The following is a 12157-nucleotide window of genomic DNA, read 5'->3' on the forward strand; positions in this document are numbered from 1 at the left end:
TCTTTCCCGCGACCTCAGGGCAGCCCCCCCAGCCCCTGCTTCCAGGCTGCTGACCTCTGGGGGGTGTCTCCGCCAGCGCCCCCCTTCCGCCTTCGTCTCTCTGTCCCCTGTTGGATGACCCCACCCGTCGGCCTTAGAGTCCCCTCTCCCCGCGGCTGGGGCCGCGCGCGCGCCCCCAACCCCACCCAGCGCTTCGGGGATGGCTTCAGAGGACCCTCCTCGCAGCCAAGGAGTAGACGGGGAAACTGGAGTCCAGGGAGGCCAGGCTGGGCTGGGCCCCGGTGGGCTTCAGTTTGTGGACGGTAGGATTCCCGGTGTCTGGGACCCGGGTCCCTGCGCCCCCTCCTCAGATTTAGGGCGTCAGTGACCCAAAGGACCAGCGATGGCAACTCGTGCCCTTGACCGCTCAGGCCTAAAGAAGAGGCCAGTGGAGCAAGACTCTGCGGGGTGGGGGCGAGGGGGTCCCGGCGCAGAGGGGCCAGCACCCAGGGCGGCACCCCACCCTCAGGCCTGTCAGTGAGACAGACGTTTCCGGAGACAGGACTGCACCCTGAGTGCTGCGCTTTGATTTTCGGGTTTGCTGTTTCACGGCCGGACCCCGCAAGCCGCCGCCGCGCGCCAGGGAGGCTGCTGTGCCCGCAGGCCCCGCTTTCCCGCGCGGAGGCCGAGTGTGGCCCGCGGAGGTCGAGGTCGGCCGCAGGGGCCGCACAGATCGGGGCAGTTCTCGCCTTTCCCTCGTGACACAGGAGGGGGAAGCAAGCGCGGTCATGGTCGGGGACACGAGCTCGCCGGGCGAGGAACGCGAGGACGGCGGGGACCAGTGGGCTCCCTGAGCTGGGTCCTGGGAGCGTCGCAGGGCAGCCCGCTCTGTCCAGCCCCTACGGCGAGCCCAGGACTGAGGCGGTATTTTAATCGTCATTTCGGGGGACAGCACTGGCACAGGAGGGCGGCTGTCCCTCCAATCCGGGTACAGAGTCCGCGCGGAGCCCAGGCCCGGTGGTGTCTCTGGCTTTGCAACCTGAGCGCGTGGGCTTTGATGGCGCGACCTCCTCAGGTTTGAGGGGCGTGGAGGGGGCTTGCCTGGCGCGTTTGGGGCCTCCCACCTGGTCCCTCGGAAAGTCCCCCTGCCCCAGCAGTGGCCATGGCAACGTGGGGAGGAGGGAGAAACGTTTTCTTGTGAATGAGAAGCTCTCCCTTATCCTGTGCGGGTGCAGAGCTGGGGGGGGCTGCGGGGGTGGAGTGGGTGAGGGTGGGGCTGCGGGGGGGGGGGGGGGGGGGGGGGCTCCTAGCTGGGGAGGGGGCACAGGGGCTCCAGCTCCTCCTTGTAAGGAAAGAGCGCCAGTCCCAGGAGGACGCTCTCGGGGTCCAACCGTGGCCTCCACCGGAGAGGAGGAGAAGGATGGAGGATGGAAGGGGGCCTGTCCCACCCTGCCCCACCCTGGGGGCTCCAGGCCAAGGGCAGTAAGTCCAGCAGTTTCCGGACCCTGTGGGATGCTCAGGGCTGGAAGGAGCAGACCCTAAACATGTGAAATGCCAGGACCGTGTGGAGCTCGGGGTGAAGAAGGCGGGTGAGGGACAGAAGACCCGTCCCCAGCACCACCTCCCCCCAAGGCTGTCGGGTGGAGAAGGAGCCGGCGCGGATCCTGAGGCCCTGCACAGCCTTCAGTGGGCTCGAGGAGCGGTGGGCATAGACAGCTCTGTCTTCCTGGGGGCCGTTAGGAGGTTCGTCTGGGGGCCCATGTGGAGGCAGTGGCCCGAGCATCTGGCCGCAGCCCACTCCCACCTCTGCCCACGGAGGGGCCAGATCTATCAGCTGGACCCCGGCAGTGCCCAGTGCCTTTGCACCTGCTACAGGGGAGGAAGCAACCATCGCTGGCAGCAAAGTGCCTGACACGAAGGGTCTAGTATAGTGCGTATGTGAAAGCAAACGGCCATGTAACCGTCATGGTGGCGGGGACAACAGGGCCAGAACCCTGGGAGCAGCCCCCACCCCGCGTGACTGCCCTCCTCCTCTCCCCCTCCTTCCGCCTTTGTGGCAATCACTTTTGTTTTCTCTGTACTTGCCACACCGAGATGCCCATCCCTGCGCCCTGTGCATTAGGACCCTCGAGGAGGGTGAAGCAGAGGCCACGACCCCTGTGCCCTGTGCCCTTGCCCCCCAGCTGGGAGGGCACCCGGAGGGGCTGGACCCTGGGGCTGGGTGTGGGGGCTCAGGCTGGGCCCCCCCTGTGCTGATGGCTCCTGGGGGGGTCCTGGAGGGGCTGGGCCCCTCAGCTTCCTAGGGGGCGCAGGGGAGGGGATCTTCCAATCTCCGTGGGGAAAACAGGCTTTTGGAGGGTGGCAGACAGCTGGGGGCACCAGTTGGGATGGGAGAGGCAGGGAGAGCCCTTTGCACGGGGGAGGGGGGCTGACGATGCAGTGTTCCCCCCCACCCCCACCTCCGCCCTGGGGCGCCCCAGTGTCAGTGTGCGGTCACGGGGAGACAGGCCTCAGAGCCCCTGCACCGCCGCTTCCATTGGCCGCCAGGTGGCGCCAAACACCGAGCCTTGAAGGCATTGATCCCAGGGGCCTGGAGGTGCTGGCAGGCCCGCTGGTGGTCTGTGCCTGGGTCCCAGGGCTCAGAGACCCCTGAGGTGAGACCCTCCAAAGGGGGGCGCAGAGCTACCCCACAGCCCGCCCCTAGTGCCCCAACTGTCTCCAGCCCTGTCCCCTCCCTTGACCCGTTTCAGAGCCCCCAGAATCCCTGCTTCTCCCCCCTTCCCCCCGCCCCGTGTCGCCTCCTCTGGGGGGGGCATACAGTCTGGGGGGAGAAGAGGAGGAAACAGGAAAGAGGGGAGGCAGGGATGGGACTGGCGGCAGGGCCTTGACTGGGCCACCAGGCACCGCACGGTTGTGCCCTACCCATCTTCTCTGGAAACGCTCTGCTCGGGAGGGGGTGTCAGGAGGCCTGGCTGCGGCTTAGGGCTTATTGTCCCACCCAGGGGGGCAGGGCCAATCCCCACACCAGGTGTCTGTCCCTGGGGAGATTACTGCGCCCAAGCACACACCTCCCTCCATCCCTGGCCATGGATGCAGCTCTGCTCCTGAATGTGGAAGGCGTCAAGAAGACCATTCTGCACGGGGGCACCGGCGAGCTCCCAAACTTCCTCACGGGGTCCCGGGTGAGTGGGCTGCTCTCTGTCCAGGGGGGGATCCCCCCCACCAAGCTCCAAGGCAGCCCTTCTGCGTCCCCACTGCGCCATGGGCTTTGCCAGAACACGGCCAGGTGGGCAGCCCAGGGTCATTGGCACCTGGGCATCAGGGAGGCTCTGACATGCTGCCCGTGCCCTGGAAAGTTCTGATCCTGTGGGGTCAACTGTGGGGCACATGGTGGGGGGCTCTGGGGATTTTCTGGAGCCCCGAATGTTGAGTGAGAAGCAGAAGCCCTGGGAGTCTTGGTTTCACCCATATGTCTCTGATGGACATCCCTGGACGGCGGACTGGCTGGGCCCAGGGCCTCCAATCTGGGGCCTCTGGAAGCAAGGACTTCCCCACTGCAGTGCCACTGCTGCTGCTGCTGCCACTGCTGCCACCAGAGAGGGACAGGGTCCCCCAGGAGGGGCTGTGTGTGGGTGGCGGGGGGGTTGCCCTGCGGTGAGCTGACTGAGCAGCCCTGTGAGTGCCGGCGGGAGCCTGTCTCAGACCAGGGTCCCCTCCCTTGGTGATCAGGTCATCTTTCACTTCCGCACAACGAAATGCGACGAGGCGCGGACAGTGATCGACGACAGCAAGCGTGTGGGCCATCCCATGCACATCATCATCGGGAACATGTTCAAGCTGGAGGTCTGGGAGGTGCTGCTGACATCCATGCGCGTGGGCGAGGTGGCCGAGTTCTGGTGCGACTCTATTGTAAGTATGTTGCCTGCCCACACTCGCCGCGGCCTCCTGCGTGGGGGGCCACCTGCATCGCTCCCCCCGCTGCCACGCTGATGGTGAAGAGACCCTCAAAACAACATGCTCCCAAACCGACAGCCCGTGTGGTGGTGGGGTCCAGCGCTGCCCCCTCGCCCCCCCCCACTGCGTGTGCAGCCATCAGATCCCATGGGACTTTGCCTCCCCGCTCCGTGGCCCACATGGAAATGGCCGGACCCACTGACGTTTAAATGAACGTGTCCTACACAAACCCTGACATGTATAGGAAAGTCAGCAAAAGGTACAAGGAAGCCCCCTGATGACCCCCCTCTCACGGCAGCCACCTCACCTGGGACCCAGGCCTGCTTCCTGCACCCCTGCTACTTTCCTCCCTCACCCCACATGGTTTAGGTCACGCCTCCTCATGTCCACAAATACTAACGTGTACGTCTGTGAAATATTATCGGAATGTTCTCAACATCATGATTGATGATATTAATGGGGGGATAGGTGATGGGGTGGTGAGCGAAGGCCTCTTCTAGAATGTGCTGGAGGAGTTCCAAACACTAACATCCCTGTTTCACTGATGAGGACGCATAAGGGGCAGAGAAGGGAAGTGACCTGCTGTGGGTTAAACGGGTTAAGAGTCAGGGTCAGGGGGATCTGCAGTCCCCTCACAGCTGACCCAGCCTGGCCCGCCGCCTCCTCCCTGGCATCTTGGGTCACCTGCACACACCAGGTGAGCTACGTCTGTTCACTACCGGTCCTGATGGTTTAGCAAGAGGTGAATTGTGTTGTGATGAGCAGTCTTCAGACAATGGCTTCCTTGCGGTGTTGGGTCCTTTGAGGTGATATCTGCCGGCTTTGCTTATGGGAGGACAGACTTTGTGGCTCTGACCTTGGGGCCACGTGGTAGCTGAGGCTCGGCCTGGCTCGCAGGCTGGCAACCTCGGTGCTGTGGTGACCACTGCGTTTCTGACAGCCCGCTGTGTCCCCTCCTGACCCACGCGTGCACACATGCACACACGCACCTGTATGCACTTACCGCAGCCGTTTATCCCGCGATGTACCCCCCTTTCTCCATCTGCGCACCTGGGAACCAATTCACCCTCCTGTCCCCTCGACCCATGTTATTCATTATCCAGTCTTGGCGTCGCTACGCAGCCGCCTGTCCTGTGCCTGCTGCGTGTCTGTCTGTCTGAAAACACTCCCTGGGCACCAGCTTGGAACCGGGCTGTATGTTAGGAATGTAACATGGGGATCCCTGGGTGGCGCAGCGGTTTGGCGCCTGCCTTTGGCCCAGGGCGCGATCCTGGAGACCCAGGATCGAATCCCACGTCGGGATCCCAGTGCATGGAGCCTGCTTCTCCCTCTGCCTGTGTCTCTGCCTCTCTCTCTCTCTCTCTGTGTGTGATGACTACCATAAATTAAAAAAAAAAAAAAAAAAAAGGAATGTAACAGACCAAGCTCTGCCCTGGAAGGAACCCAGTCCTGTGGGAGGCATGCACGCTCAGGCAATTTCAGTGCAGGGCAGCTGCACATATGGGAGGGCAGGCCTCTGTGGGGCCATAGGCCATGGGCAACTAGCGCTTTAGGGTCTTGAGGAATCATCTTCAAGATGCTGTTGGACTGGGTATTGGAGGGTGAGTAGGAGTTCTCCAGGTCTACCCGCAGGGAGAGAGGTGGCATCCGGGATGCTGGTCTGTCTGCAGGATTTTGTGCTGGAGCCCAGGACTGCGAGGCCAAGGGTTGCAGACTCAAATTCCACGGGGGGCCAGGAGCTCTGGCTGGCCGCAGATCATCCGCCTGGTCCAAATGGGGCCGCTGGTCCTCAGCTCTAGCCAGATGCCGGGCATGCGGTCGGAGGTCCTGAGCTTTTAGGATGAGCCAGAAATCTGAGTCCCTTGGCATTTGAATGTTGGTTACCTAGTCGACCAGGACTGCACACATGAAGGATAGGACAAAGGCAGACCTGAAGAATGTGGTCTGTGACCAGCTTGTAGCCTCCAGTGTCAACACAGCCCTGTACACAGAGCTGCACTGGGACCTTGAAGCCCAGGAGAGGCGTGGGGATCCCAGCGCCCCTGGCCCGGCTCATAAACTGGGTCCCAGTCCCTGGGGCTGGAGCCCCACGCGTGGCTCTGCTGTTCTGCCCACCCCTGTGCCAGGCAGGTGGGCTGGGTTGGAGCACAGGACCAGGCCTGCCCTCCCCGCCCTCCTGCTGCCGCCCAGTGGGCACAGGACTCAGGATCTGTCCCTGGCCTTCCTCCTCCTCCTCTTCCTCCAGCACCTGGTGCCCCCCAAGCCCTCTTGCTGCCCGCCGTTCTGCTTCTCCTAGGATGCAGGTGTCTCTTGCCCGGGCAGCCACCTGACCCGGGCCCTGGCTCAGTGCCCTTTTTGGGAGGCAGGCCTGCGAGCTGGAGCTGGGGGCCGTCCCCTCCCCCTCCTGCCTGCCACCCCGGGTTGCGGGGGGGGGGGGGCTCTCCCTCCCTAGTTCAGCCTCGATCCCTGTGGCATTAACGACCATCTGGTGGCTTCTGTCAGGAAGGAGCCTCGGGCTGTGTTCTGGGCTAATCCTGGCAGGTGGGGGGGGGCTGGGCAGGCTGACCTTCCCTGACTTAGGGGATGCACTGAGTGGCTCCTGCAGATGCCTAGGGGGGCCTGAGACAGGCTGTCGCTGACCCCGTGCAGGCGGGGGGGGGGGGGCTCTCGGAGACAGCTTGTGGATGGGGAAGCGGAGGCCTGCAGGGCTAATTTCCCCGCCCCTGTCCACCCAGCCTGGAGCAGGGGTGTATCTGTCCCACCTCTAACCCACGATGGCTGCACTGGGACAGGTGCACACACAAGGGTGCAGCCCAGGCTCCCTGCTCATCCCCAGTAGCACCAGCAAGAGGCCAGTCCAGCCCCTGGAGCTGCCCCTCCCCCCACAGCCCAGAGACCCCCCCCAGGCTCCAGTCTCCTGGGGGACAGAAGTATGCCAGGGCCGAGCACCGGCACCATGTGTCCTCCATAGGCATGCTGCAATCCGGGCTCTGTGTTCCCAGCTGTGCGACCTTATGCACATTACTCGGTCTCCCTGGGCTCTGGGGTGCCCCCCTCACTCACCCTCTGATGGGAACAAGTGCCTCCCTGGCCAGGTCACTGAGAGACGGGCAGCTGTAGCAGGAGGAGTTTGCCAGGGGCACAGGCACCCACAGTTCATAGCAGGGGTGGGCAGGGGCGGAGAGCAGGGGGGCCGGGCCGGCTCTGAGCACAGGGGCCCGTGCCATCCGCTGTCTCCCCACCAGCACACAGGAGTCTACCCCATCCTGTCCCGGAGCCTGCGGCAGGTGGCGGAGGGCAAGGACCCCACTGAGTGGCATGTACACACGTGCGGCTTGGCCAACATGTTTGCCTATCACACGCTGGGCTACGAGGACCTGGACGAGCTACAGAAGGAGCCGCAGCCCCTCATCTTCATGATAGAGCTGCTGCAGGTGTGCCCTGGGGTGGAGGGGGGTGCAGGGGGCGGTCTCAGCCCCAGGGAGCCTGGGTTGGGGGGTGGGCAGCGGGTGAGCAGTGGCCTGGGGCATCACCTGCCTTCTCCCTAGAGCATGAGACGGTTCACGAGCCACACCCTTGTTTGTGGGGTGGTGGGAGAGCATCAAGCCCGGGTTGCGAGTCAGTTGATAGCCAAGGATGAGGTTCCGCCTGAGGGCTACGTGGGTGAACTGATAAATAAGAGAACTGTGTCCATAAAGGGCCTTAGTGGGCCTGCTCGGACAGTTGTGCAGTTTGCACACTGCACAAGGGCGTCACCTCTAAGGACATTATAGACTTTGTACACCTGAACCTTTAGGGTGACGCTTTTCTGGCAGTTGGCAATAAAGGGTCTTGTTCTGGACAAACAAGTATGGTGACTCTTCTGAGTATTCAAAGTCTGATGTTGACAAGGGCCATGTGTTCCTAACATGCACAAAGGTGCTGCTTTAGCACAGGCCCCAGGCCCAGGGCTCCATCCCCTGTGTCTGTGGATGGGCCCAGCCCACGGGCTCGTGCTGCTTTCCTACCCCATGGACCATGCAGAGGCCGCAGGGGGTGTGGGTAGCCAGGGTCCCCGCCTCACCACAGGCTCCTGGGGCAGGTGGAGGCCCCAAGTGAGTACCAGAGGGAGACGTGGAGCCTGAACAATGAGGAGAAGATGCAGGCGGTACCCATCCTCCATGGAGAGGGGAACCGGCTCTTCAAGCTGGGCCGCTACAATGATGCCTCCACCAAGTACCAGGAGGCCATCGTCTGCCTGAGGAACCTGCAGACCAAGGTTGGGGGCACTGCGGGGTCGAGGGGCAGTTGTGGGGTCGAGGGGGCGGAGGGGGCGGCTGCGGGGTGGGGGGAGAGGCTGCGGGGTGGGGGGGGTGACTGCGGGGCTGGGGGGGCAGGCAGGCCTGGCTCACGACAGGCATCCTGCCCCCTGCAGGAGAAGCCCTGGGAGGTGCAGTGGCTAAAGCTGGAGAAGCTGATCAACACCTTGATTCTCAACTACTGCCAGTGTCTGCTGAAGAAGGAGGAGTACTACGAGGTGCTGGAGCACACTAGCGACATCCTGCGGCTTCACCCAGGTGCGAGGCGGGGACAGGGGCAGGGTGGGGCGGGACGGAGCGGGCAGGGGCAGGCAGGTGCGAGGTGTGGAACGGGGTGGGGGGGTGGGGCAGGTGCAATCAGGTGCAGTGGGCAGGTATGGACAGAACAGGAGGGTGCACACAGGTGCAAGCAGGGCAGTGTGGGGCCTGCGGGGGGCGGTCCTGCTCAGACACCCACCCGCTGGGACTCCCACCAGCCGCTGGCCCCTCCCCACCAGCAGGTGTTTCGTGCGGAGGTGAGGGCTGTGCTGGGTCCCGGCCGCCCTCCTCCTGGACACCGGGCACTGGTTCACTGCTCACCTCGCCTGGTCTGGCGCCTGGAGCAGCCGCGGGGGCAGGCACGCGGTGGGGCCCAGAGCCCTCGGGGAGCCTGTGGGGGAGAACATGAGCAGGGTCCCCGCGAGGGACAGGAGTGGGTCCAGAATCGTCCCCGTTTACTGCCCAGGCCGTGGCTCAGGGATACGGAAAAGTTAAGGATCACGGTCAGGGCCAGGAGTTTTGTGGGCAGGTGAGGCCTGGCCTCCCGGGGGCTGCCTTCAAAGCTGGGCTGATCCCCTTCAGGAATCGTGAAGGCCTACTACGTGCGCGCCCGGGCTCACGCGGAGGTGTGGAACGAGGCCGAGGCCAGGGCGGACCTTCAGAAAGTGCTGGAGCTGGAGCCATCCATGGGGAAGGCTGTGCGCAGGGAGCTGCGGCTTCTGGAAAATCGCCTGGAGGAAAAGCGGGAGGAGGAGCGGCTGCGCTGCCGGAACATGCTGGGCTAGGGTGCAGGGGGCCTCCCCTGCCTCCCCAGCCTCCCCTGGACTCCCCCTGGCCTCCCCAGCCTCCCCTCACCTCCTCTGACCTCTCCTGCCTCCCCTGGCCTCCCTCAGGCTCCTCTGCCTCCCCTTCCCTCCCTGGTCTCCCCTGGCTTCCTCCAGCCTCCTCCTGCCTTCCCTAGGCTCCCTGGCATCTCCTGGCCTCCCCTTACCTCCTGTGGCCTCCCCTGGCCTCCCCAGCCTCCCCTGGACTCCCCAGCCTCCTCTGGTCTCTCCTGCCTCCCCTGATGTCCTCCATCCTCCTCCATCCTCTCCTTGCCTCCCTGGCCTCCCCTTACCTCCTCTGGCCTCCCCCAGCCTCTCCTAACCTCCCTCAGTCTCCTCAGCCTCCCCTTGGTTATTTCTGTAGCTCCACACCCATCCTCTAGAAGAGCGTGGGCCGGCTGATGGCACTTCCTCCCCCACCATCCCCACTGCTTACGGACACTGCACTCCTGTAGCCAAAATCCTGCGTTGTGCTCCGTCCTCCCTTGTCTGTCCTCCCTTGACTCTAAATGAATGAAACCAATAAATAGAGTAAGTTCCCCACAGGCCCTGCGTGGTGCCGTGATTGCTGTTCTGAGGCCCCGGCCCCGGGCCCCAGGGTGAGGCTGCTCCAGGTGGTGCAGGGTGTAGGGGTGCCCCGCCCCCTTGTGTGGCAGCAGGAGGTTTGAGGTCTGAGCCCCCGCCCTGGGGAGGACAGGGGCCCACGGGTGCTGGGTTCTGCCCCCGAGGTGCGAGGCCGCAGGGCAGGAGGCAGGAGGTCAGCCCTGGGGGACGCCGGGAGCCGGGGAAGCCACAGCAGGACTTTCCTGAGGTCAGTGAGGCTCTCCCCCAACACAGGACCCCCAGCAGGACTGAGGCGTGAATGTGCCCCCGACCCTGACGCGGTGGGAGCTGCCCTGGCCTTGGTGCTGAGACCGCGGTGGGTGGGTGGGCAGGCGCTGCCAGAGACTCTCACCCTGCCACAGAGTCCACGGCACCCCCCATGCCATGCGGTCCGGGGACTAGGGTCAGCCACATATGGTGACACAGGGTCCCGAGCCCCCGACTCAGCCTCAGCCAGAGGCCACCTCTACCTCTGGAAGCCTCACTCTCCTCATTCCTCCCTGGTAGTGTCTGCCCTGCCAGACATACTTCTCACCCTGGTGTGTGTGCACATGCGTGTGTGTACATGAGAGAGAGGGAGGGAGAGGGCAGGAGGGAATGCAAACCCTGCAGCCTGCCTGTGGCCCTTACACAGCCTCCAGGGAGGTCCCACTGGCCATGGGGCAGGTGGGGACAGGAGGCCTGGGGACATGGGCAGAGCATCCCGTCCTTTGCAAGGGCCCAGTTTGCAGACGGCCAGCAGGGAGCATCGGGAACAAGGGGCCAGGGGTCCCCGGGCGGAGGGCTGGGGCCTGGACCTGGTGACAGTACTCAGTGCAGTACTTCCCCACGAGCCTTGACCGCCTGCCCCATGGGCTGCTGGGACTAGGCCTCGGGCCGCTACAATGATGCCTCCACCAAGTACCAGGAGGCCATCGTCTGCCTGAGGAACCTGCAGACCAAGGTTGGGGGCACTGCGGGGTCGAGGGGCAGCTGTGGGGTCGGGGGGGCGGAGGGGGCGGCTGCGGGGTGGGGGGAGAGGCTGCGGGGTGGGGGGGTGACTGCGGGGCTGGAGGGGCAGGCAGGCCTGGCTCACGACAGGCATCCCGCCCCTTGCAGGAGAAGCCCTGGGAGGTGCAGTGGCTAAAGCTGGAGAAGCTGATCAACACCTTGATTCTCAACTACTGCCAGTGTCTGCTGAAGAAGGAGGAGTACTACGAGGTGCTGGAGCACACTAGCGACATCCTGCGGCTTCACCCAGGTGCGAGGCGGGGACAGGGGCAGGGTGGGGCGGGACGGAGCGGGCAGGGGCAGGCAGGTGCGAGGTGTGGAACGGGGTGGGGGGTGGGGCAGGTGCAATCAGGTGCAGTGGGCAGGTGTGGACAGAACAGGCGGGCACTTAGACACAGATATGTGCACACATGCACATGCAAGCACACAGGCATGCACACACATACAAGTGCACATATGTGCACATACACATGTGCACACAGGCACAATGCAAAAGGACACACATACATGCACATGTCTGTATGTACATGTGTGCACATATGTGTGTCTAAGTGCATCGCATCTCTGTGTGCACATATACATGCATACATGGTGCACTTCTAATGTGCATGCATGTATGTGTGCCTGTGCCCATGTCCATGTGTGCCTGTGTGCATGTGCACCCGGATGTCTGCACACAGATGTGTACACGTGTGCACACACATGTGCACTGTGTGTACGTGTAAGGGAGAAAAGAAGCGGGGAGAATGGACGAGGCAAAGTCTGACCAGTGAGGCATCTGAGAGGAGGGGACCTGCCAGAGACATGTGCCAGCACTCACCCCCAGTGACCCTATGGGTGGAGTCATTATTGTCCCAGTTTTCAGATGCAATGGGGAGGCTGGGCTCTTATAGGTGAGGGCAGCTGAGTCAGTGACTAGAAGGAACCTGACCCATGGGGCAGAGACCTCCCGCAGCCCATGTCCACCTCACCCAGATCGCTGGGATTGCAGGTCTTGTCCTCCCCCGTGTGGGTGTGGAGGCAGCGGGGGGGGGGGGGGGGCTTTCCAACGCCCCCTCGCACACTTGCTCTCTGTGCACTTACCTTTCAGGTTTGCTCTTCTTTTCTCCTGACAAATCCCTTTGCTCGGTTCCTGGACTGGGAGCTGCTCCGACAGCGTCTCTGTGCCAGCGGTGGCTCTAGGACCGGCCACGCAGACCCTCCTTCCAGCTCAACATCCAGTTCTGTGGCAGCTGTGGGGGTGGGGACCCC

The 12157-nt window shown here is 63.7% G+C and overlaps 1 protein-coding gene across 2 annotated transcripts; it reads left to right on the plus strand.

Annotated features, from left to right (window-relative positions):
• Positions 1-1304: 1304 nt before the first annotated feature.
• On the plus strand, positions 1305-9859 carry AIPL1 (aryl hydrocarbon receptor interacting protein like 1). Of its 2 annotated transcripts, XM_035716291.2 has the most exons (6): positions 1305-3161; positions 3709-3888; positions 7179-7367; positions 8015-8191; positions 8348-8489; positions 9072-9859. In XM_035716291.2, the coding sequence occupies exons 1-6, from the start codon at positions 3066-3068 to the stop codon at positions 9272-9274; spliced, it is 987 nt and encodes a 328-aa protein (XP_035572184.1). In that variant the 5' UTR covers positions 1305-3065; the 3' UTR covers positions 9275-9859. The 2 variants fall into 2 exon arrangements, with proteins under 2 accessions (XP_035572184.1, XP_035572183.2); XM_035716290.2 differs by lacking the exons at positions 1305-3161; positions 3709-3888 and having other exon boundaries at positions 6541-7367.
• The last annotated feature ends 2298 nt before the right edge of the window (positions 9860-12157 follow it).

This window comes from Canis lupus, chromosome 5, assembly GCF_003254725.2.
Source record: "Canis lupus dingo isolate Sandy chromosome 5, ASM325472v2, whole genome shotgun sequence".
Lineage (NCBI taxonomy): Eukaryota > Metazoa > Chordata > Mammalia > Carnivora > Canidae > Canis > Canis lupus.